At 46.6% G+C, this 24,610-nt stretch overlaps 1 protein-coding gene across 1 annotated transcript in view; it reads right to left on the bottom strand.

The window, feature by feature from the left end:
* The window catches only part of LOC141129341 (uncharacterized), a 145,054-nt gene that overhangs the window by 24,175 nt on the left and 96,269 nt on the right, over positions 1 to 24,610 (bottom strand). Inside the window, exons 2-3 of the mRNA XM_073617316.1 lie at positions 19,873 to 20,214; positions 12,572 to 12,913 (exon numbers count right to left, since the gene is read on the bottom strand). Of these exons, the coding sequence (XP_073473417.1) occupies positions 12,572 to 12,913; positions 19,873 to 20,214 (684 nt within the window). The remainder of the gene's footprint in view (positions 1 to 12,571; positions 12,914 to 19,872; positions 20,215 to 24,610) is intronic.

Here is a 24,610-nt window from a genome sequence, read left to right as displayed (position 1 = left end):
GACATTTCTAAAGGGCCTGGTATGGAATTTGGGGGGACCCCCACGCAATTTTTTTTTTTACATTTTGGTTCAGGGTTCCCCTTAATATTCATACCAGACCAAAAGGGCCTGCTAATGGACTGTGGGGAATCCCATGCCGTTTTTTTTCAATGACCTTTTATGTGTATTGCCGGGACCGACAATTCATTAATAGCCGTGAGTACTTTTAAATGACTTTTTTTTCCTTTAGAAATGACATTTTGTGCAGGGACTGTTGTAAACACGGGGAACATGCGCCCCTTTACAGGCATACTATAGACACCCCCCAGGTACGAAATTTAAAAGAATATTTCACTTTTTATTGTTTCACTTTAAGCATTATTAAAATCACTGCTCCCGAAAAAATGTCCATTTTTAAAACTTATTTTGCATTGATCCATGTCCCCTGGGGCAGGACCCGGGTCCCCAAACACCTTTTATGACAATACCGTGCATATAAGCCTTTAAAATTAGCACTTTTGATTATTCATGTTCGTGTCCCATAGACTTTAACGGTGTTCGCGCGTTCGAACATATTTTTTGCCTGTTCGCATGTTCTGCTGCGAACCGAACCGAGGGGGGGTGTTCGGCTCATCCCTAATCATATAACATCTAAGCAATATTAAAGGGGAAGTCCTCAACCAACTGCGCCTTGAGGTATAGGATGATGGCGAGCAGAAAGCACAGAGAGTGGTGGTTGGGGCTATGGAAACAGGTTCTATAAAACTGAACAAAATCTCCAGTACAAAACAAAAGAATACCATGCTTCCATACTTAGACTAGGTTAGAAATAGGGATGAGCCAAACACCCCCTGGTTCGCAGCAGAACATGCGAACAGGCAAAAGATGTCTTCGAACACACGATCACCGTTAAAGTCTATGGCATGAGAACATGAAAAATCAAAAGTGCTAATTTTAAAGGCTTATATGCAAGTTATTGCCATAAAAAGTGTTTGGGGACCCGGGTCCTGCCCCAGGGGACATGTACCAATGCAAAAAAAAAGTTTTAAAAACTGCCGTTATTTCGGGAGCAGTGATTTTAATAATGCTTAACCACTTGCCGACCGGGCCATTGCCGAAAGACGGCAACAGCGCGGTCGGCTAGTTCTGGGTGGACGTCCATGGACGTCATTCCAGAATGATGCTCCCGCGCGCCCCCTGGGGCGCGCACTCGGGAACATCCGTGACCGCCGGGTCCGGAGGACCCGGCGCATCACGGATTACGGTAAATAGCCGCTGATCGCGGCCGTTTACCACGTGATCGTTCCGTCAAATGACGGAGCGATCACATGTAAACAAACCAGCGTCACGTCATGACGCTGGTTCCTCCCTCCCCTCTCTGTACCGATCGGTACAGTGCGGAGGGAGAGGGGAAGAGATGGCAGCGCTGTGGGCTGGATGTTTAGTGCCCACAGCGCTGTTCAATATACATAATGGCAACACTGTGCAATACTCTGCATCACTGTACAATACTCTGCATCACTGCGCAATACTCTGCATCACTGTGCAATACTCTGCATCACTGTGCAATACTCTGCATCACTGTGCAATACTCTGCAACACTGTGCAATACTCTGCAACACTGTGCAATACTCTGCATCACTGTGCAATACTCTGCATCACTGTACAATACTCTGCAACACTGTGCTATACTCTGCAACACTGTGCAATACTCTGCAACACTGTGCAATACTCTGCAACACTGTGCTATACTCTGCAACACTGCAAAACTCTGCCAATACTCGCCAATACTCTGCCAATACTCGCCAATACTCTGCCAATACTCGCCAATACTCGCCAATACTAGCAAATACTCTGCATCACTGCGCTATACTCTGCAAAACTCTGCCAATACTCGCCAATACTCTGCCAATACTCTGCCAATACTCTGCCAATATTCCGCCAATATTCCGCCAATACTCGCCAATACTCTGCCAATACTCACCAATACTCACCAATACTCACCAATACTCTGCCAATACTCTGCCAATACTCGCCAATACTCGCCAATACTCTGCCAATACTTCGCCAATACTCGCCAATACTAGCCAATACTAGCCAATACTAGCCAATACTAGCCAATACTCTGCATCACTGCGCTATACTCTGCAACACTGTGCAATACTCTGCAACACTGCAAAACTCTGCCAATACTCGCCAATACTCTGCCAATACTCTGCCAATACTCGCCAATACTCTGCCAATACTCTGCCAATACTCGCCAATACTCTGCCAATACTCTGCCAATACTCTGCATAAAATTTTTAACAGAAACAAGGAATTTTTTTTTTTTAATCGAATTTTCAGTCTTTTTTGATTTATAGCGCAAAAAATAAAAAACCCAGCAGTGATTAAATACCACCAAAAGAAAGCTCTATTTGTGGGGAAAAAAGGACATAAATTTCATAGGGGTACAGTGTTGCATGACTGAGTAATTGTCATTCAAAGTGTGAGAGCACCGAAAGCTGAAAATTGGTCTGGTTAGGAAGGGGGTTTAAGTGCCCAGTTGTCAAGTGGTTAAAGTGAAAAAATAAAATTTAAATATTCCATTAAGTATCGTGCCTGGGTGGTGTCCTTAGTATGCCTGTAAAGTAGCGCATCTTTCCCATGTTTATAATAGTACCTCAGCAAAATTACATTTCTAAAGGAAAAAATGTCATTTAAAACAGCTCGTGGCTGTAATGTATTGTCAGATCCCGGCAATATAGATAAAAATACCAAAAATGCCCCCAAAAAAATGGCCCTTCAGGTCTGGTATGGATATTAAGGGGAACACCACACCAAATTTTTTTTTAAATTTGCATGGGGGGTCCCCTAGGCCCCCAGGCACTATATACGCTGAACAGCAGTATATTTACTATACAGCCTGCCCTATACTCTGCAGAAAATTGGGCCTTAGGTGTTGGTGGTACCAGAACACTGTAAGCCCTCACAGTTACGCTTGTTGGGCGCAGGAACGGGCCCTGCTGTGAAATATTATATCAAGAATTGTAATTACATGCCCCTGTTAAACAGGGGCAGATAAATTGGGCCTTGGGTGGTGGTGGTAGAGGTACCACAACACTGTAACCCCTCACAGACACTCATGATGGGCGCAGGAACGAGCCCTGCTGTGAAATATTATATCAAATGTGGTAATTACATGCCCCTGTTAAACAGGGGCATAAAAAATGGGCCTTGGGTGATGGTGGTGGTGCCACAACACTGTAACCCCTCACAGATACTCTTCTTGGATGCAGGAATGGGCCCTGCTGTTAAATATGACTGCCAGTTTCTTGTCCTTCTGTGGCACCCCTCTCTCTAGGCTCAGGTAACTCCCTACCTCAACCTGGGAACCAACATCGGAGCCTTCATATCGCTGCGCATCCTCCAGCAGCATATAACCGATACTGTGGTTGAATAATTCTGTGGACTCCTTCGTGCATAATGGTGGGGCTACGGAAGGAGTGACTGTGGACAAGGAGCCAGTGGAATAGGACGCTTTGACAGCTGCGTTGGAAGACAAACTACACTGAGCCTGGACAGAGGAGGATGAGGATGGCTTTGTTATCCACTCCACCAACTCTTCTGCATGTTGAGTATAGCCCGAAGCAAAAAAAAAAAAATGAAGGCAGGGCTAACATGAGAAGGGACACAGGGTAGCCGGGCAAGTCAGGGTTAACAGTTTACTATTTGAGAAAATATCGGAATCCACGTTTATTCAATATTGTTTGAAAAAAATATATGTATATACCGTATCATCAGCCTGACGGGATACCTCCTTGAAAGCCATAGACTATATGTGGAAAAAAGGGAAAAAGTGAGGGACAAAGATGTGTCCCCAGAAGGCAATCAACGGGAGAATCAACCATAGTATTACTGAAACAAATTTCAAAGCTTTATTGGTGAAATACAAGTCACTGGTTAATCCAGCCAGGGCGAAAGAAAAATAAACCCTAAGTGGATAACGTTCCCACAATGCATTAATTCAAAAATAATAAATACACTGTAGAGATAAACAACGTTGTAAAATTTAAAAAGGGCTAGACATGTTACCCCCCTACTCCCCACCAGGAATCACAGCCCGGAAAGGATGGTAGACAAAAATATAATTGTGAAATGTTCTAAACACCGTGGCTCCTTAAATATTAGAAGTGCTGAAATTCAATAATATGACATTGTCCAGAACAGACGTATAAAGATTAATATCACCCTCCAAAGTGGCAAAAATGGTCAGACTGTAGTTTGATGCAGGAAGAACTATTGGGAAATAAGAAAGCTTTATCTAGCAACTGAAAAGCAATCATCTGCTGCCATTAGACAGGTAATCACAGCATGTCCGGTCTTCAGATCTATTGCAAAAAACACCACATTTTGATTCAGGGCGTTTTTGAATTTTCAAACCATATAGAAAACTGTAAAGACCAAGTTCGGCTGTATATAATAGTAAAGAAACATAGCCATTTGGTAGCAATTGCTCCAGTTGACCTTAGTTCAATTACAGCTGACCCGGCTGAGCATGCAGTTATACATGAAGAGCAGATCTCTATGTTTCCCAGCCAGGGCCATCTTTAATGTTGATTGGGCGCCCTGGGCAAACATTTTCTTGGGGCCCCCTAACCGCTCTTAGACATATAACAAATAGCAGTAAGACTCTAAATCAGTTTACTGCAGCAGATAAGGCAGCAATTGGTTGCCAGAGGATACAGCATATTATTACCGATCACTGACTGGTTGTTAGAGGTTACAACACATCATTTCTGCTTCCACATTCATTGCTAGAAGTTACTGCACATCATTACTGCTCACTGAGAAACGTACGACAGGAATGACCAGAGACTGCAAAACCAGTACAAGAGATGACCAGAGACTGCGGAATCTAGCACAGGAGATGACCAAGACTGCAGATCTAGTGCAGGAGATGTCCAGAGACTGGAACTCTAATACAGGAGATGACCAGAGACTGGAAATCTAATACAGGAGATGACCAGAGACTGTGGATCTAGTGCAGGAGATGACCAGAGACTGTGGATCTAGTGCAGGAGATAACCAGAGACTGCAAATCTAATACAGGAGATAACCAGAGACTGCGGATCTAATACAGGAGATGACCAGAGACTGCGGATCTAATACAGGAGATGACCAGAGACTGCGGATCTAATACAGGAGATGACCAGAGACTGCGAGTCTAATACAGGAGATGACCAGAGACTGCAAATCTAATACAGGAGATGACCAGAGACTGCAGATCTAATACAGGAGATGAACAGAGACTGCGGATCTAATTCAGGAGATGAACAGAGACTGCGAATCTAATACAGGAGATGACCAGAGACTGCGGATCTAATACAGGAGATGACCAGAGTACAGGAGGTGATAAACTAAGTAACCATTTTAAAATTTTACATAGCAGTGTACAGCTATACTGTTCATAAACAACAGGTCAGGGTTAGGATAACAGTCAACAAGCAGTCTATGGGGAAAATGACCTACCTAGCCAGCCAGGTTCACCACCCGCTCTCATTGATTCAGGGACAGGGCCCTCAGGGGTCCAGGTGCGGGGCCTTCAGGGGTCCAGGTGCGGGGCCTTCAGGGGTCCAGGTACAGGGCCTTCAGGGGTCCAGGTGCAGGGCCTTCAGGGGTTCAGGTGCGGATGTATTTCTGCGCTCGGTGGGGGTTATCATGGCATGGTTGGGACCCCAATTTGTGGGCAGCGCAGGCACAAGGGACAGCTGCTTTGGCGGCCCCCCGACAATGACGGGGCCCACTGCAGCTGCCCCTTTTGCCCTGCGTTAAAGACAGCCCTGTCCCCAGCATTACCTACAACACACTGATTTGGAGTACTACTCGTTCAGAGAGTGTGGAGGGCTGTAGAGATCGTGGTAACTTGTATGGTGCTCCAAAGGAGGTAACCGATTCAATAAAGATTGCATATATCAGTTTCTGATACTACCGCAGATTGTACACAGATCGAACTACAGTCTGGACATTTTTGCCACTTTGGACTCTAGAGGGTGATATTAATCTTTATACGTCTGTTCCAAACAATGTTATATTATTGAATTTAAGCACTTCTAATATTTAAGGAGCCACGGTGTTCAGAACATTTCACAATTATATTTTTGTCTACCATCCTTTCCGGGCTGTAATTCCTGGTGGGGAGTAGCGGGGTAACATGTCTATCCCTTTTTAAATTTTACAACGTTGTTTATCTCTACAGTGTATTACTTTTGATTTATTGCATCATCTACTTAGGGTGTATTTTTCTTTTGCTCTAGCTGGATTAACCAGTGATTTGTATTTCACCAATAAAGCTTTAAAATTTGTTTCAATAATACCGTGGTTGATTCTCCCGTTGATTGCCTTCTGGGGACACATCTTTGTTCCCTCCCTTTTTCCCTTTTTTCCACAGGGTTAACAGTTTGTTTCTGTTAACTTTGGCTGCAGAGCCAGATTGCAGTCCTGCTGGGATCTTCTGCCACGACTTCGGGTGAGACACAGGGCAGACACGCTCGGCGGGCACGCCCCCAGAGCGTTTTAGCCCTTTACATTCCCCACGAGCCCAGCGCCACCCAGGGAGCCCAGACTTGGACCCTCCAGCCCAGCCGGCTCAGCCTCCTCTGGCTAGCTCCGGTGCAGGCGCTGGGAGGAATCCCTGTCATGTGTGGAGCTCCGCGGAAGGGGGACATAGCCCCGTGCCATCCCTGGTCCCTGCCAGGCTGAGGAAGAGTACACATGCGGCCGCATCCCAGGTGAGGTCTGTGACGGGAGCGGTGACTCAGTGTGGGAGGAGTCGCCAAGCGGGTCTCGGACAGTTAGGCAGAGTGGCCAGAGACCCCATCACCCCCAGATCTAGGCAAGATCCACGGGGCTCAGGAACGGGTTGGAGCAGCAGGGCCCCTCCCGCAAGTGGGGGGGTGAAGAGGAGCCACACAGCATCGGATGGGCATGCCAGTCCTGCAGGGCAGAGACGGAGGAGGGACAGTGAACTGCCGGGGCCTTCAGCGGGTGGTGCATCCCCACCAGCCCTGAGCCCAGACGAGCACCAGGATTCCTCGCGTTCAGAGGGGGAGCTGTCCAGCGCAGAAGATGACATCGCTCCACTGAGGTCGTCAACGATGGATTCTGGAAAGGAGGCTGTGGGATCTGGTCCTTGTAGGCCTGGTAATCTTCTAATGTCTCTTCTTTACAGCTTTCAGTGTCCTCTGTGTCGGGTTTTAGGGGTGGACGGGCCCCAGGATGGGTTTGGGTATCTCTACCTCTCCGGTGGGCAGGGCCTCTCCCCCCCACGGCGGGCAGCTGTCCATGACCTTTTGGTCGGGCTGCGTTCCTTGGTGCAACGTTTCGATGCAGGTTCATCTGCGGGTGCTGCACCGGTGGCGGTTTGGGTTCCAGACTCGCTGGGGGTGGGTCGGGCGGTTACCAAGGTTCCGGCAGTTTCTGCACCTGTGCTCGGTCAGGGGCAGGTGGCTGGAGTGACGTCGGGGATACGGTGACTATGGGGGTGGGTGCCGCTGCCTCTGTGGACCCGCAGAGGGACGCTAGTAAGAATACGGACTTAGTTCGCTTGGCCGATTTGGTCAAATGCGAGGTGTATGTCTGTTTTGAAGGTTCTTTGGATGTGCACCTCAAATCTGAGGTGCGGGGAAAAATTTGGCGCAGAGACTATATGGAGATGTTCACGTTGTTACCTCTTGAGAAGTTTAACATGGATTGGATAAAACCGGAAGAGTCCAAGAAGGAGGACGAGGAAAAGCATCATTACCGTCTGATTCCGCTGACGTTTAGCAATTGGCTCCAGGCCTTTGCCATCTTTGCGAGTGTTATCGGGGAGAAATTTCCTGAGAATTATTCCCCCTTCTTTTGTTATCTGGATGCCATTAGCGAGGCACAGAGGGTTTACGGGGGAGTGGCTTGGCTTAGGTATGACGAACAGTTTCATCAACGAAAGGCTGTACGGCCCTCGCTACACTGGGATCATAAGGACATCAGTTTATGGATGAAACTTATGTCCTCACCACGGGCCTCTACTTCGTTTTTTCCAGCGGGGGGGCCGGGAGTCCGACCGCCCCCGGACAACCGGCCGCAAAAGGGCAGGGCCAGTGTTGGCAGTTCAATGAGGATTCTTGTAGATTCCGATACAAACACGAATGCTCTCTCTGCATGGGGGCTCACCCCCTGTCTCGCTGTTTCAAGGCCAGCAGGGCACGTCCTGGCGATACTATGGTAAAAAGGCAGGACACCGGTGAGGGTGGACAGGATGGTCCCCTTTCTAAGTAGATATCTGGATCAGCCTGCAGCTCGGTTGTTGCAGGTGGGTTTTGCGGAGGGCTTCTTGATCCCTTGCTCCCTTTCTCAGATCCCTCCCATGGCTCACAACTTGCGGGTGGCCCTGTTACACTCTGAAGTGGTTTCCGAAAAACTCCCTAAGGAGGTGTTACTGGGCCGCATGTGTGGCCCTTTTACTCATCCCCTTTGGATAATTTGGTGGTTTCACCTTTGGGAGTCGTTCCAAAGAAGGAGCCCAATAAATTTTGCTTGATGCACCATCTTTCCTTTCCAAAAGGCGGGTCAGTTAATGATGCCATTGACCCTGAGGCGCGTGCGGTGTCTTACACCTCGTTTGATGCTGCCGTTTTTTGAGTTTGGCACTATGGTCAGGGTGCCCTTATGGCTAAGACCGACATCGAGACTTCTATGTGGTTTCTGCCAGTCCACCCGAGCAGTTTTCATCTTTTGGGCTGCAGATAGTTGGGCGCCTTTTATGTGGATTGCTGCCTGCCTATGGGCTGCTCCATCTCTTGTGCCTTGTTTGAGACATTTAGCTCTTTTCTAGAATGGGTGAATTGGGAGGTGGCGGGGGTCAATTCGGTTATCCAATACTTAGGTGACTTTCTGTGTGTTGGCCCTCCCTCTTCAAATTTATGCGGTATTTTGCTGGCTACGGTTAAGCACCTCACTGAGCGCTTTGGCATCCCTCTCGCAGCGGAGAAAACAGAGGGCCCCATGTCAACAATCAAGTCCCTGGAGATAGATTTTTAACACAAAGTTGTCCATTTATACAATATTTCTAACACATAGCATGTACATACTAAAAATGACACCCCAAAATAGATTCTCCTACTCCTCCTGAGTACGGCGATACCACATGTGTGAGACTTTCACAGCCTGGCCACATACAGAGGCCGAGTACAGCCGAGTACGGCCGAGTATGGCCGAGTATGGCCGAGTATGGCTGGGTATCACTGACTATTGCAGAGTATGGCTGGGTATGTCGGTGTATTGCAGAGTATTGCAGTGTATTGCAGGGTATTGCGGGGTATTGCAGAGTATTGTGAAGTATTGCGGGGTATTTCAGAGTATTGCGGGGTATTGCAGAGTATTGTGAAGTATTGCGGGGTATTGCAGAGTATTGCGTGGTATTGCAGAGTATTGCGGGGTATTACAGAGTATTGCAGAGTAGTGCAGAGTAGTGCAAAGTATTGCAGAGTATGGAGGGATGGCTGAGCATGGATGGATGGATCCATGGATGTGACTGCAATTGTCTTAGAGCAGCGCTGTGGGCACTACACATCCAGCCCACAGTGCTGCTGCCATCCGATCCCTCCCCCTCTCCCCTCGCACTGTACAGATCGGTACAGAGAGGGGAGGGAGGAACCGGCGTCATAACATGACGCCGGTTTGTTTACATGTGATCGGGTACAAATGGTTACTTACAAAATACTTGATAAAAACAGGCATGTAAAGGGATTAGAGATGGATCCGGACGCTGCTCACAGCGTGCGTTCCAGAAACCAGGAAGTGCGTTCCAAGGAGCAGGATATGACGTCAGTGCCACCGGAAATACGTCAACATGTTTCGCCCACCTACAGGGCGTTATCAAAGACCTTGGTTTCTGGAATGCACGCCGTGAGCAGCGTCTGGATCCATCTTTAATCCCTTTACATGGCTGTTTTTATCAACTATTTTGTAAGTACCCATTCGTATATGGAATAAATCCCTTTTCAAATGGTACTTTTCACTATTAGTTCCATTTTTTTATCCTTTTTTGGTGCCTGGTGATTCTGCTGAGAAATTGCAACAAGAAATCCTTTGATCTGATGTGCACAACACCACTCCTAAGCTTCTCTGGATATCATCACACAAGCCTCAAGTGACCCTTAGACTGCAAAGCTGGGGGTCATCGCCATTTGGTGAGTGGGGACACATGTGGGGGTGGCGTTTCTGCACCTGAAAAGTCCTGGAGTGTCTGTGGTCCATTGCACTTCAAAAGTTTTTTTTCCATTGCAGATCAGAACATTCACCACATTTATTTGGACTTTATTTATATGTTTTTTGCTTTGTATATTTACATCTGCACTCATCTACACTTAGTCACACATTTTTAATAACATTTGCGAGCGCCACATTTCCATAATTTTAGTTTTACCCAAAAGCTCTGCTTCCTCCGTTTATTCACCAATGCTCCCCATATCTATGGCACCATTGAAGCTTGAAATAGGATGCTGTGCCAATAGACTTTGTGCACAAAGGCATCGTTTTGCTGCATTTTCCTAAGGTGCACATCAGACACAAGTCAGTAGATTCCTGTTTACTTCAATAAAGTAGTGTACATGACAGTTCAGAGGGTGTGTTTAACATAATTTGTGTTACAGTGGGGACGGAAAGTATTCAGACCCCCTTAAATTTTCACTCTTTGCAGCCATTTGCTAAAATCATTTAAGTTCATTTTTTTCCTCATTAATGTACACACAGCACCCCATATTGACAGAAAAACACAGAATTGTTGACATTTTTGCAGATTTATTAAAAAAGAAAAACTGAAATATCACATGGTCCTAAGTATTCAGACCCTTTGCTGTGACACTCATATATTTAACTCAGGTGCTGTCCATTTCTTCTGATCATCCTTGAGATGATTCTACACCTTCATTTGAGTCCAGCTGTGTTTGATTGTACTGATTGGACTTGATTAGGAAAGCCACACACCTGTCTATATAAGACCTTACAGCTCATAGTGCATGTCAGAGCAAATGAGAATCATGAGGTCAAAGGAACTGCCTGAAGAGCTCAGAGACAGAATTGTGGCAAGGCACAAATCTGGCCAAGGTTACAAAAAATTTCTGCTGCACTTATGGTTCCTAAGAGCACAGTGGCCTCCATAATCCTTAAATGGAAGAGGTTTGGGAGGACCAGAACCCTTCCTAGAGCTGGCCGTCCGGCAAAACTGAGCTATCGGGGAGATGAGCCTTGGTGAGAGAGGTAAAGAAGAACCCAAAGATCACTGTGGCTGAGCTCCAGAGATGCAGTCGGGAGATGGGAGAAAGTTGTAGAAAGTCAACCATCACTGCAGCCCCCCACCAGTCGGGGCTTTATGGCAGAGTAGCCAGACGGAAGCCTCTCCTCAGTGCAAGACACATGAAAGCCCGCTTGGAGTTTGCTAAAAGACACCTGAAGGACTCCAAGATTGTGGGAAATAAGATTCTCTGGTCTGATGAGACCAAGATAGAACTTTTTGGCCTTAATTCTAAGTGGTATGTGTGGAGAAAACCAGGCACTGTTCATCACCTGTCCAATACAGTCCCAACAGTGAAGCATGGTGGTGGCAGCATCATGCTGTGGGTTTTTTTTTCAGCTGCAGGGACAGGACGACCGGTTGCAATCGCGGGAAAGATGAATGTGGCCAAGTACAGGGATATCCTGGACGAAAACCTTCTCCAGAGTGCTCAGGACCTCAGACGGGCCAAAGGTTTACCTTCCAACAAGACAATGACCCTAAGCACACAGCTAAAATAACGAAGGAGTGGCTTCACAACAACTCCGTGACTGGACTGTTCTTGAATGGCCCAGCCAGAGCCCTGACTTAAACCCAATTGAGCATCTCTGGAGAGACCTAAAAATGGCTGTCCACCAACGTTTACCATCCAACCTGACAGAACTCGAGAGGATCTGCAAGGAGGAATGGCAGAGGATCCCTAAATCCAGGTGTAAAAAACTTGTTGCATCTTTCCCAAAAGGACTGATGGCTGTAATAGATCAAAAGGGTGCTTCTACTAAATACTGAGCAAAGGGTCTGAATACTTAGGACCATGTGATATTTCAGTTTTTCTTTTTTAATAAATTTGCAAAAATGTCAACAATTCTGTGTTTTTCTGTCAATATGGGGTGCTGTGTGTACATTAATGAGGAAAAAATTAACTTAAATGGTTTTTGCAAATGGCTGCAATATAACAAAGAGTGAAAAATTTAAGGGGGTCTGAATACTTTCCATCCCCACTGTACGTTGCTTTCTTCAGTTGCATCAAACCCTATTGAGGTGCATTTGGATTATAGACAAAGCAGGGCAACCTAACCCTTTTCTTGTGAAATGCCGCACATTGCATTTGAACGCATGTTGATACGTTAGAATGGAAAAGGTTGATGAGCCGTTACTTTCGGTTCACAAGCAGATGTAAATACTTCTACTGTAGCCTACTTTGAAACGTTAGCATGAAGGAGATAGTATACTATACTTTTACAAATAGTACTCTATATACAGCATCATCATTACAATATATTTTCAGAGCAGACCTACCAAGTACAGTAACTTCTATCGCACTTCCTACGATCTGCATTTCCTTAAAGGTGGCTAAACATTGATAAAATCCAGTGTCATTTAAATGCACAAATTGAAACTTCAGAAAATGAACTGCTTCATTTTCTGTCTTTTCTCCCCATCCAGAGGAGATCCGATCATCCGGCTTTACAATCTCACATTGACTATTTCCTCTGCGTTCTACTCTGCACCAGGTCACGATGGGTTCATCATGGGAGCATAGGCGGACTGGACATCTCAGGGAAAGTGGTTGGTTTTGGGTTTGACCAGCCTTTGAATTCTTTGGGAGATTTATATTTGGAGTACAATCTGAATGGAGCCCTGTAAAGAAAGAAACATGAATTAAAATCTGTTCTGTGTGCAGTGGTTTCCTCGTTAGCATTTGACTTGCACTCCTGAGGTTCTGGTTTCATTTCCCACAAAGGGCTCTATTTACAGGGATGTTGTAGGTACTCCCCATATTTTGTATTTTTTATACTGATTCTCCGCTCAAAACCAGAATCAACCTTCTAGTTTAAAGAAGAACTATAATGAGAGAAATGGCCATTGGCCAAATGGCCTTTTCCTCTTCAAATTCTAGTTGTCTGATTATCATGCTGAATGAAATCCTACTTAAAATCATTGGGCTTAATTTACTAAAGGCAAATAAACTGTGCACTCTGCAAGTGCAGTTGCTCCAGAGCTTAGTAAATGAGGTAAAGCTTCACTTTCCAAAGAGCACCCAATCACGTGCAAGAAAAATTACAAAACAGCATTTTTGCTTGCACATGATTGGATAATTGAAGTCAGCAGAGATTCTGCTCATTTACTACGCTCTGGGGCAGCTGCACTTGCAGAATTCACAGTTTGTTTTTCATTAGTAAATCAACCCCATTGTCCTTGTTGGCCTAATTTTACACAGGCTATCCCCTCTTTAGTCCATCGTCGATGCTGCTACCAGACTTATCAACTTTACAAACCGTTCATTGTCTGCTCCTCCTCTCTGTCAATCCCTCCACTGGCTTCCGCTCACCCAGCAAATGAAATTCAAAATACCAGCAACAACCTACACATTCATCCAGAACTCGGCCCCCAGCTACATTACTAACCTAGTCTCAAAATGCCAAACAAACTGTTCTTTGCTCCTCCCAAGACCTTCTACTCTCTAGCTACCTTGTCACCATCTTCAATGCTCGCCTCCAGGGCGTCTCCAGAGCCTCTCCCATCCTCTGGAACCCCTTAACCCAATCTGTATGACTATCTCCTACTCTATTTGCCTTTTGCAATCCCTGAAAACCCTTCTCTTCAGAGAGGCCTCCAACTGATCAACTGTACCTTTTACTTTCTCCATGAGCTTATCCCCTACCTTTAGTATCACTTATCCTTTCCTTTTAGATTGTATGCTCTAATAGCAGGGCCCACTGATCCTTCTTGTATTAATTTGTAACTGTTCTGTCTCCCTCCATTTTGTAAAGCACTGTATAAACCATTAGCGCTATATGAATCCTGTATAATAATACAATGATAATGTATGCTGTGACCATAGATCTCCTTTAATGGTTACTTTCAGATAATGTGGTGAGGGAGAGTTATGTATGATGCTAGACAGGGTTTGTGGTTTAATGGTCCCGTCTATGTTCCTCATTCACACAATGGTAAAGGATGAAAGCAAAATACTATACATGCAAGCATCATAAATAAGATTGTAACAGTCTTGGGACATCGCAGTAGTCCCGCTGTTTCAAATCAAGAGGTTGTAGATTAAGTAGTTTGGCCATCCTCCATGGATGTCCTCTATGGGCTCCCACTGGAGTTGCACCAGGATGTTGTAATATGTTCACCGATTTATGTGGGACATTATTATATGTATATACACATATAGTCAATATTGACCAGGCAAGAATTCAATTGACTGGTTGATTTGTCCAACTGAATTTTAACATAGCAAGGGGACAGTTGAAGACCCTTTGATGTGTTAATCTTATGCAAGTCTATTTGAACATTTCAAAGGGTGTACAGGTGGTATCTGTTAATCTAATCTAATTACACATATCTAAGGGTACATTGTTTAAAGGACCATAGAAGAAGTATTTATTGATGGTAATTAGACTTGAGGGGGTAACAATAAGATCAAAGAGTATTTTGGGTTGACCTAGCAGAAACTCCCTCCTAGTGGACTAGTATTTCATAGAGGACATTCAAGCTGGTTTTTACTTTTTAGGTGAGGCTTGTCTGTGTATGGCTGGGAACACACAGGCCTAGGAACATGGGGTTCTGAATTATATTTCCTCTGTCGGATCTTTTTGTCATCTGTGGACTTTGGACTTTGTTCTGTGTTGGAAGTCAATAAAGTGCATCTCTCTGGAAGAATTGGGTTGCTGCGGAAGAGTACTTACATCATCATTATAATACCTAAATATTAATTATATACGCGATCACTACACAGGAGACCACAGGCAAACCCATAACACACTGTACTGATTTTATTTCCTAGTTATTCTGGAAATTCCTCCAAATCCTCCAGTAAGTTCTAAAGTCCATGGGTGGGCATAGGCAAGTCAGGAAAATTCTAGGCTGGCAGGGCACGTCCTGGCTATACTACGGGAAAAAAGGCAGGACACCAGTGAGGGTGGACAGGATGGTCCCCTTTCTAAGTAGATATCCAGATCGGCCTGTAGCTTGGTTGTTGCAGGTGGGTTTCGCGAAGGGCTTCTTGATCCCTTGCTCCCTTTCTCAGATCCCTCCCACGGCTGACAACTTGCGGTTGGCTCTGTTACACTCTGAAGTGGTTTCTGAAAAACTCCCTAAGGAGGTGTTACTGGGCCGCATGTGTGGCCCTTTTACTCATCCCTCTTGGACAGTTTGGTGGTTTCGCCTTTGGGAGTCGTTCCAAAGAAGGAGCCCAATAAATTTTGCCTGATCCACCATCTTTCCTTTCCAAAAGGTGGGTCAGTTAATGATGCCATTGACACTGAGGTGTATGCGGTGTCTTACACCTCGTTTGATGCTGCTGTTTCTTGAGTTCGGCACTATAATCAGGGTGCCCTTATGGCTAAGACCAACATCGAGGCTGCCTTTCAGTTGCTGCCAGTACACCCAAGCAGTTTTCATCTTTTGGGCTGCAGATAGTTGGGCGCCTTTTATGTGGATCGCTGCCTGCCTATGGGCTGCTCCATCTCTTGTGCCTTGTTTGAGACATTTAGCTCTTTTCTTGAATGGGTGGTTTGGGAGGTGGCGGGGGTCAATTCGGTTATCCAATACTTAGTTGACTTTCTGTGTGTTGCCCACCCTCTTCAAATTTATGCGGTATTTTGCTGGCTACGGTTCAGCACCTCGCTGAGCGCTTTGGCATTTCTCTCGCAACGGACAAAACAGAGGGCCCCACGTCAACAATCAAGTTCCTGGGAATAGTGATTGATTCCCAAGCAATAAAGTGACGTCTGCCTGACGACAAGCTGCTTGCTCTTAAGGAGGAGGTTTGTTTGGCCTTTGGCAAATACAAGATCTAGCTCCAACAGCTACAGTCTCTCCTCGGCAAGCTTAATTTTGTGTGCCGTATTATGCAGATGGGCAGGGTTTTTTGTCAGGCGGCTATCGGCCATCACTGCTGGGGTCAGTTCGCCCAGGCATTTTGTTCGGCTGAACAGGGAGCACAGGGCCGACCTGCTGAATTTTTGGGCACTTTCAATGGTCGGTCGATCTGGATGGAGAGGCCGGTCAGCAACTATGATCTTGAGCTTTTCACAGATGCAGTCGGCTCTACAGGTGTGAAGAATACCTTGGCTGACGCTCTCTCTCGCTTTCGGTTGGACAGGTTCCGGGAGTTGGCACCGGGCGTTTAGCAACGGGGAACCCCTTGTCCTCTTCGGCTGTGGCGGATTGCATTGGAATCGCCTCCAGTTTGATTTGACGCTCCTTGAGTGAGTCGATGTGGTCTTACTACACCAAGGTCTGGCGGAAATGGGGGGAGCTGCTGCAGCGGGCGGGGGTTGCAATGGTCAGTTCTGAGGTCAGACATCTTGTGATTTATTTAATTTGTCTGTGTTTCTCTGCCGGCGTGTCCATTTCCGCTATGAACCGGAAGTTGTTCGGTTTGGCGTTCCTTTTTATATTGCGGGGCATCCCAGATTTTACCAAAGATTTTTTAGTAAAACAGGCCGTGAGAGGTTAATGAAAGGGTGCTCGGCGGCCTATTACCTTTGACATTCTATGGTCCTTGTTCGTAGCAGACACCTGTGGTGTGTTCATCTGGTTTTGAAGTTTTGTTATTCCGGGCAGCCTTTGCTTTGGCTTTTTATGGATTTCTTAGGGTGGGTGAGTTGGTCAATCCGTCCAAGGCTGCACAGGGGGGCTTGTCAGCGGCAGATGTCTGCTGCGATGGCTCTTCTGTAGTACTGTTTATCCGCCGATCCAAGATGAACCAAGCGGGAAGGGGAGCTCACGACAGGTTACTAGGGGTTCCTGGTTCACCCATCTGCCCGGTTTCAGCGGTGGAGGAGTTTTTACGGCTTCGACCAGGGGTGTCTGGTTCCTTTCTTACTTATTCGGATGGGTCGACCTTGTCTAAATTTCATTTCGTGTCGGTTCTTCGGCACTGTCTCATGACTGATGGTTTGGAGCCATGTAGGTACTCTTCTTATTCTTTCTGCATAGGGGCTGCCAATGAAGACTTCCCAGTGGGGATTGGATAATGCGGTGGAGAAACGCATCGGCAGGTGGGAATCAGACAGGTTTAAACTTTATGTGTGTCCTCACTTGATTTAATATCCCCGGGTTCTCTGGGGCATCTGTTATATTATTCCTATTATGTGTGCTATTGTGTGTCTGGTATGTTCCATGTTATGTGTTATGCTTTTTCTGTATTTCTTTTCAGATCATGCTTGCCTCGTGTGGATTTTGGGACGCTCCTTTGTTCATTGGGGGGGTAAGAGGGCTGATGTCAGGCCTAATGGCCATCAGCTTGTATTTCCCAGTTCTGAGGCCAGCATCAGGTGGATAGGGGTCCCAGGATTGGTATGGAGTAGGGTGGTCCTGGAGGTACATAGGCTTTCTAGGTGGGCTAGGCTCCCTGACGTCCTGGTCTTCCACACTAGAGGCATGATCTAGGGGTTCGGTCCAGCCGTCACCTCATTTGAGACGTCAAGTTTGATGTACTCCGTCTGAAGATGGCCTTTCCTCATACAGTGGTGGTTTGGTCTGACATTGTAGGTCACACTACCTGGCGTTTTGCCAGGTCTGTGGATAAGTTGAACAGGCCAAACAATAATCTCCTGCACTCCAGTGTTTTGCTAGATGAGTTGAACAGGGCCAGAGTAAAGGTTAACAAGGAGATTGGGAAATTCATAGCGCGAAACAACGGTTTCGTAGTGCGGCATGGGGAACTGGAGGTGGATATGTGCCGGTATCCCCGAAGTGACAGGGTTCATCTGAATATATATATTAATACACTGTCTATTAGAAACTGTACACACTGTATTAGATACTGTGTACACCGCCTGCACTGTATTAGCAAATGTACAATGGCTGCACCGTATTATATACTGTGTACACCACCAGAAGTGTAGTAGAAACTGTACACACTGTATTAGATACTGTGTACACCGCTTGCACTGTATACCACAGAATACACTGTAGATATAGGCTACACTGAATGCAGAGTATATATATATATATATATATATATCAAATACACTGCCACTAACTGGATAACCTTCCCCTGCTTGTTCTAACTCAAGCTATCTCTCTGTCCACGCCAACAACACTACACACGCTCTGTAAGCCGACTTATATAGCGTAGGGCGTGGATTTAGTCCCCCTGAGCCATGATTGGCCAAAGGCACCCTGCCTTTGGCCAATTATGGCTCTCCTAGCAGAGCGTGTTGTGATTGGCCAAAGCATGCAGGTCAGGTGCATGCTTTGGCCAATCATCATACAGCAATGCACTGCGATCTCGCAGTGCATTATGGGGCGTTCCGCGGCACCAAAATTTTCCCGAACGCCCCATATGTTCGATTTGTTTTACAACAAACGAACACCCGAAGTTCGGGTCGAACTTACGTTTGACTCCAACCGCATGCTCATCCCTAGTTAGATAGAACCCTAAAGCCTGTGCTAACGCATTCATGGAGAATTTGTATGGGAACTAGAAGTGTGAATAAAAAGAGTAGAATAAAGGAAAAAGAAGAAGGAAGAGAAGAGATATGTGGTTGATCACCACATCCCAAACTACCAGCCCCCAGGCCACCCCACCCACTAAAGAGATTGGAGGGATCTAATGCAGGGATTCCAGCCTTTCTCAAATCAAAGTTGCTTGTCCCAGAGGATACTAGCCAATTTTGTCTTTGACTAGCGCAAGGGATGTCCATGCTCCTGCTATAGTGATTTTAGCTGCTAAAAAGATAAAGAAGGTGAGGGTTCTGAGATGTTTGGGTAACTCACTCGATAGGTCAGAAAATAATGCCGTCTTAACATGTTTGGGGGTATTCAAACCGGTCACTGAGTAAAGCAAATTAAATATCCTGGTATAGAACTGTTGGACCGTCAGGCAGGACCACCAAATATGGAACATGATTCCCTCCTGCCTGCACCCCCTGAAACATGGGGGCAAAGTGTCGGGGTAGATCTTAGACAATCAGGCCAGGACCACTGATTCATGTTTTAACTGGGGTAAAAAGATTTGCATGTCATGGCAGTGGAGCTGTACATGTAAATGTTTCTGGAGGACACATCTGGTTGTATCTAGAAATGCCCCATGGTCCTCCCAGGAAAAAGAACCTAGTTTTACCCAAAAGTTCTGTTTCCTCCGTTCGTTCACCAATGCTCCCCATATTCATGGCACCATTGAAGCTTCAAATAGGATGCTGTGCCAATATCATAGGCTTTGTGCACAAAAGGCATTGTTTTCCTGCATTTTCCTAAAGTGCACATCAAACACAAGTCAGCAGATTCACGTTTACTTCAATAGAGTAGTGTACATGACAGTTCAGAGGGTGTGTTTAACATGATTTGTGTTACGTTGCTTTCTTCAGTTGTAACAAACCCTATTGAGGTGCATTTGGATTATAGACAAAGCAGGGCAACCTAACCCTTTTCTTGTGCCGCACATTGCATTTGAATGCATGTTGATACGTTAGAATGGAAAAGGTTGACAAGCCCTTACTTTCGGTTCACAAGCAGATGTAAATACTTCTACTGTAGCCTACTTTGAAACGTTAGCATGAAGGAGATAATATACTATACTTTTACAAATAGTACTCTATATACAGCATCATCATTACAACATATTTTCAGAGCAGACTTACCAGGTACAGTAACTTTTATCACACTTCCAACGATCTGCATCCCTTTAAAGACTGCTAAACATTGATAAAATCCAGTGTCATTTAACTGCACAAATTGAAACTTCAGAACATGAACTGCTTCATTTTCTGTCTTTTCTCCCCATCCAGAGGAGATCCGATCATCCGGCTTTACAATCTCACATTGACTATTTCCTCTGCGTTCTACTCTGCACCAGGTCACGGTGGGTTCATCAAGGGAGCATAGGGTGACTGGACATCTCAGGGAAAGTGGTTGGTTTTGGGTTTGACCAGCCTTTGCATTCTTTGGGAGATTTACATTCGGAGTACAATCTGGACTGAGCCCTGTAAAGAAAGAAACATTAATTAAAAGCTGTTCTGTGTGCAGTGGTTTACTCGTTAGCATTTGACTTGCAATCCTGAGGTTTTGGTTTCAGTTCCCACAAAGGGCTCTATTTACAGGGATGTTGTATGTACCCCCCATATTTTGTATTTTTTATACTGGTTCTCCACTCAAAACCAGAATCAACCTTCTAGTTTAAAGAAGACCTACATGAGAGAAATGGCCATTGGCCAAATGGCCTTTTCCTCTTCAAATTCTAGTTGTCTGATTATCATGCTGAATGAAATCCTACTTAAAGTCATTGGGGTTAATTTATTAAAGGCAAATAGACTGTGCACTCTGCAAGTGCAGTTGCTCCAGAGCTTAGTAAATGAATTAAAGCTTCACTTTGCAAAGAGCACCCAATCACGTGCAAGGAAAATTACAAAACAGCATTTTTCCTTGCACATGATTGGATGATTGAAGTCAGCAGAGATTCTGCTCATTTACTATGCTCTGGGGCAGCTGCACTTGCAGAGTGCACAGTCCTTTTGTCATTAGTAAATTAACCCCATTGTCCTTGTTGCCCTAATTTTACACAGGCTATCCCCTCTTTAGTCCATTGTCGATGCTGCTACCAGACTTATCAACTTTACAAAACGTTCATTGTCTGCTCCTCCTCTCTGTCAATCCCTCCACTGGCTTCCGCTCACCCAGCAAATAAAATTCAAAATACCAGCAACAACCTACACATTCATCCAGAACTCGGCCCCCCAGCTACATTACTAACCTAGTCTCAAAATGCCAAACAAACTGTTCTTTGCTCCTCCCAAGACCTTCTACTCTCTAGATACCTTGTCACCATCTTCCATGCTCAAATGGAAAAAAGTTAGGTGTGGGTGTGACACTATTCTGGTATCAAGCGAGATACTATGCCTCTGTTGTTGTCACCTCAGTTGGATCAGTATGAGTGTTAAGATGGCTTGAATTCCCAAAACACTCATACATTCTTAAACCAAGAGTAGTATAAAATAGAAATGCTGTATATATGATTCCTTCAGCTCACCATCTATCATGTGATACTTAATAACAGAATGAATGTATGAGTATATTCTGTTATTAGGTATCGCATGATAGATGGTGAGCTGAAGGAATCATATACACAGCATTTCTATTTTATACTACTCTTGGTTTAAGAATTTCCCTTTCCTTTGAAAAAAGTGTTTTGGGAATTCAAGCCATCTTAAAACTCATACTGATCCAACTGAGGTGACAACAACAGAGGCATAGTATCTCGCTTGATACCAGAATAGCGCCACACCCACACCTAACTTTTTTCTATTTCAGCTTTTTCCACTGTGGTGGTAATTACATCTGTGGAGGCAGCAACTCTGAGCTACAGGTGTACCTATCTCCACTGCGCAGAATTACTACTACATTTCTTCTTCATCTTCCATGCTCACCTCCATGCTTCTCCAGAGCCTCTCCCATCCTCTGGAACCCTTTAACCCGATCTGTATGACTATCTCCTACTCTATTTGCCTTTCGCAATCCCTGAAAATCCTTCTCTTCAGAGAGGCCTCCAACTGATCAACTGTACCTTTACTTTCTCCATGAGCTCATCATTTACCTTTAGTATCACTTATCCTTTCCTTTTAGATTGTATGCTTTATTAGCAGGGCCCACTGATCCTTCTTGTATTAATTTGTAACTGTTCTGTCTCCCTCCATTTTGTAAAGCACTGTATAAACCATTAGCGCTTTATGAATCATGTATAATGATACAATGATAATGTATGCTGTGACCATAGATCTCTTTTAATGGTTACTTTGTAGATAATGTGGTGAGGGAGAGGTACCTATGATGCTAGACAAGGTTTGTGGTTTAATGGTCCCATCTATGGCCTCATTCACACAATGGTAAAGGATGAAAAGCAAAATACTATACATGCAAGCATCACAAATAAGATTGTAACAGTCTTGGGACATCGCAGTAGTCCTGCTGTTTCAAATCAATAGGTTGTAGATTAGGTAGTTTGGCCATCCTCCATGGATGTCCTCTATGGGCTCCCACAGCACCAGGAGACCACAGGCAAACCCATAACACACTCATAGTTGCCCACTGTCCCGGATTTCCCGGGACATTCCCGGGACTTACACTCCATTCCCGAATTTTTGGTGTCCCGGGAAATGTCCCGAGAAATACGGTTTTTGATTTGGGGGGGGGGCTAGACGGAGCTGCTCCGCCTCACCCCACCTACCCCCGCCCCGCTGCCAGTCTGTTATGGAAAGGGGCGGGGGTTTTGCCATGCGGTATTCGACAAGACACCGGCGGACACCTCTGAGGTAGGGGAGGGGGGGCGCACTGCTGTGGGAATTTGTAAGGGGGGCTCCACTGGGGACACACCTGATGTAAGGGGAGCTCCGCCGGGGACACCTGATGTGAGGGGGGAGCTCCACTGGGGACACCTGATGTGAGGGGGGGCTCTGCCAGGCACACCTGATGTGAGGGGGGGGGCTCTGCCAGGGACACCTGATGTGAGGGGGGGCTCTGCCAGGGACACCTGATGTGAGGGGGGGCTCCACCGGGGACACCTGATGTGAGTGGGAGCTCTGCCGGGGACACCTGATGTGAGGGGGGGCTCTGCCGGGGACACCTGATGTGAGGGGGGGCTCTGCCGGGGACACCTGATGTGAGGGGGGCTCTGCCGGGGACACCTGATGTGAGGGGGGCTCTGCCGGGGACACCTGATGTGAGGGGGTGCTCCGCCAGGGACACCTGATGTGAGGGGGGCTCTGCCGGGGACACCTGATGTGAGGGGGGCTCTGCCGGGGACACCTGATGTGAGGGGGGGCTCTGCCGGGGACACCTGATGTGAGGGGGGCTCCGCTGGGGGCACCTGATGTAAGGGGGGATCCGCTGGGGGGCACCTGATGTAAGGGGGGCTCCGCTGGGGGCACCTGGTGTGAGGGGGGGCTCCGCTGGGGACACCTGATGTAAGGGGGGGCTCCTCTGGGGGCACCTGATGTAAGGGGGGGCTCCGCTGGGGGCACCTGGTGTGAGGGGGGCTCCGCTGGGGGCACCTGGTGTGAGGGGGGGCTCCGCTGGGGGCACCTGGTGTGAGGGGGGGCTCCGCTGGGGACACCTGATGCAAGGACGGACTCTGCTGGGGGCACCTGATGCAAGGACGGACGGCTGGTGGCAGGCGACGTGGCTAGTGATTTTATTGATTATCTAGCTGAAAAAACATTGACTGACATTTGAGTTCCAACGATTCTACCTGCTTACCCTGTAATCATTCAGTAGAAAGCAACAGAGAAAATATGAAAATGCAATTTAAGACATCCACTTATAGTACTCTATCCAACGATAAGGGTGTATGTCACGAGGGCCACGTACCTGATATGAGACCGAAGTATTGGGGAGGCTTCCCTTGCAACTCGGGTCCTTAAAGCCTCTGGAGATGGAGACAGAGATTTGGTGGACACCGAGTGGCAGGGGTGCCTGGGGTGTGGAGCACCGTGCAAGCCTTGGTCCGAGATCTGAGCTGAGGTCAAGTCCAGTTTGGCAATGAAGTATAACAGGGTTAATCAGAAGAAGAATGGTCGAGATCCAAGCCGGGTCGGTTCCAATCTGGCAGCTGAGTACAAAAGGGGCAAAGAAGTAGAATGGTCAAGGTACAAATCCGAGGTCAATGGCAAGCAGCAATCAAGAGTAGTCAAATAGGTTTCCAGGCCACAACAAGTTCAGACATATCACACACTAGCACAGGAACAAGGGGGACTGAAGAAAATCCAGCAATTTGGCAGTGTCTGGGCTGGGCTTATATAGGGACGTTTGTAGTCACTTCCTGTGCGCCTCCTGGGCATTTTCCTGCCTTTTTTTCATCAGGTTGAGGTCACTTCCTGTGCGCCTCCTGGGCATTTTCCTGCCTTTTTCCGTCTCTGCGCAGGTGCAGGTTGGCGCACTGAGGCGTCTTAGGCGCATGCTCAGTTGGAACGGATTTCCTCTTGTGACAACATGCCATTTGTGCATGCATAGTAAGCCCTGGACTCTTACAGAGCCCCCCGAAGGTGCGGCCTATGGACGCCTGTCTGGGATGAATCTTGCTGAAAGAACCGCCGGAGAAGATCTGGAGCATGGATATGCGACTCGGTTTCCCAGGAATTCTGTTCAGGGCCGTAACCCCTCCACTGTACTAGAAATTGGCGTCCGTGGCCCCTTCTACGGCAGTCCAGGATGGCCTCCACCTTGTACTCCTCAATCCCTTTAATCATAGAGGGAGGCGGAGGATGGGCCCCACGTTCCCCAAAAGGGGTTCGGGGCCACGGGCTTCAGGAGGGAGGCATGGAAGACAGGGTGGATCCGGTAAGTTGAGGGCAGTTTGGGTTGAATTGGGACAGGACAGGGAAGGGCCCA

Source organism: Aquarana catesbeiana, linkage group LG02, assembly GCF_042186555.1.
Source record: "Aquarana catesbeiana isolate 2022-GZ linkage group LG02, ASM4218655v1, whole genome shotgun sequence".
Classification (NCBI taxonomy): Eukaryota; Metazoa; Chordata; class Amphibia; order Anura; family Ranidae; genus Aquarana; species Aquarana catesbeiana.
This window is presented reverse-complemented; position numbering and strand designations above follow the sequence as displayed.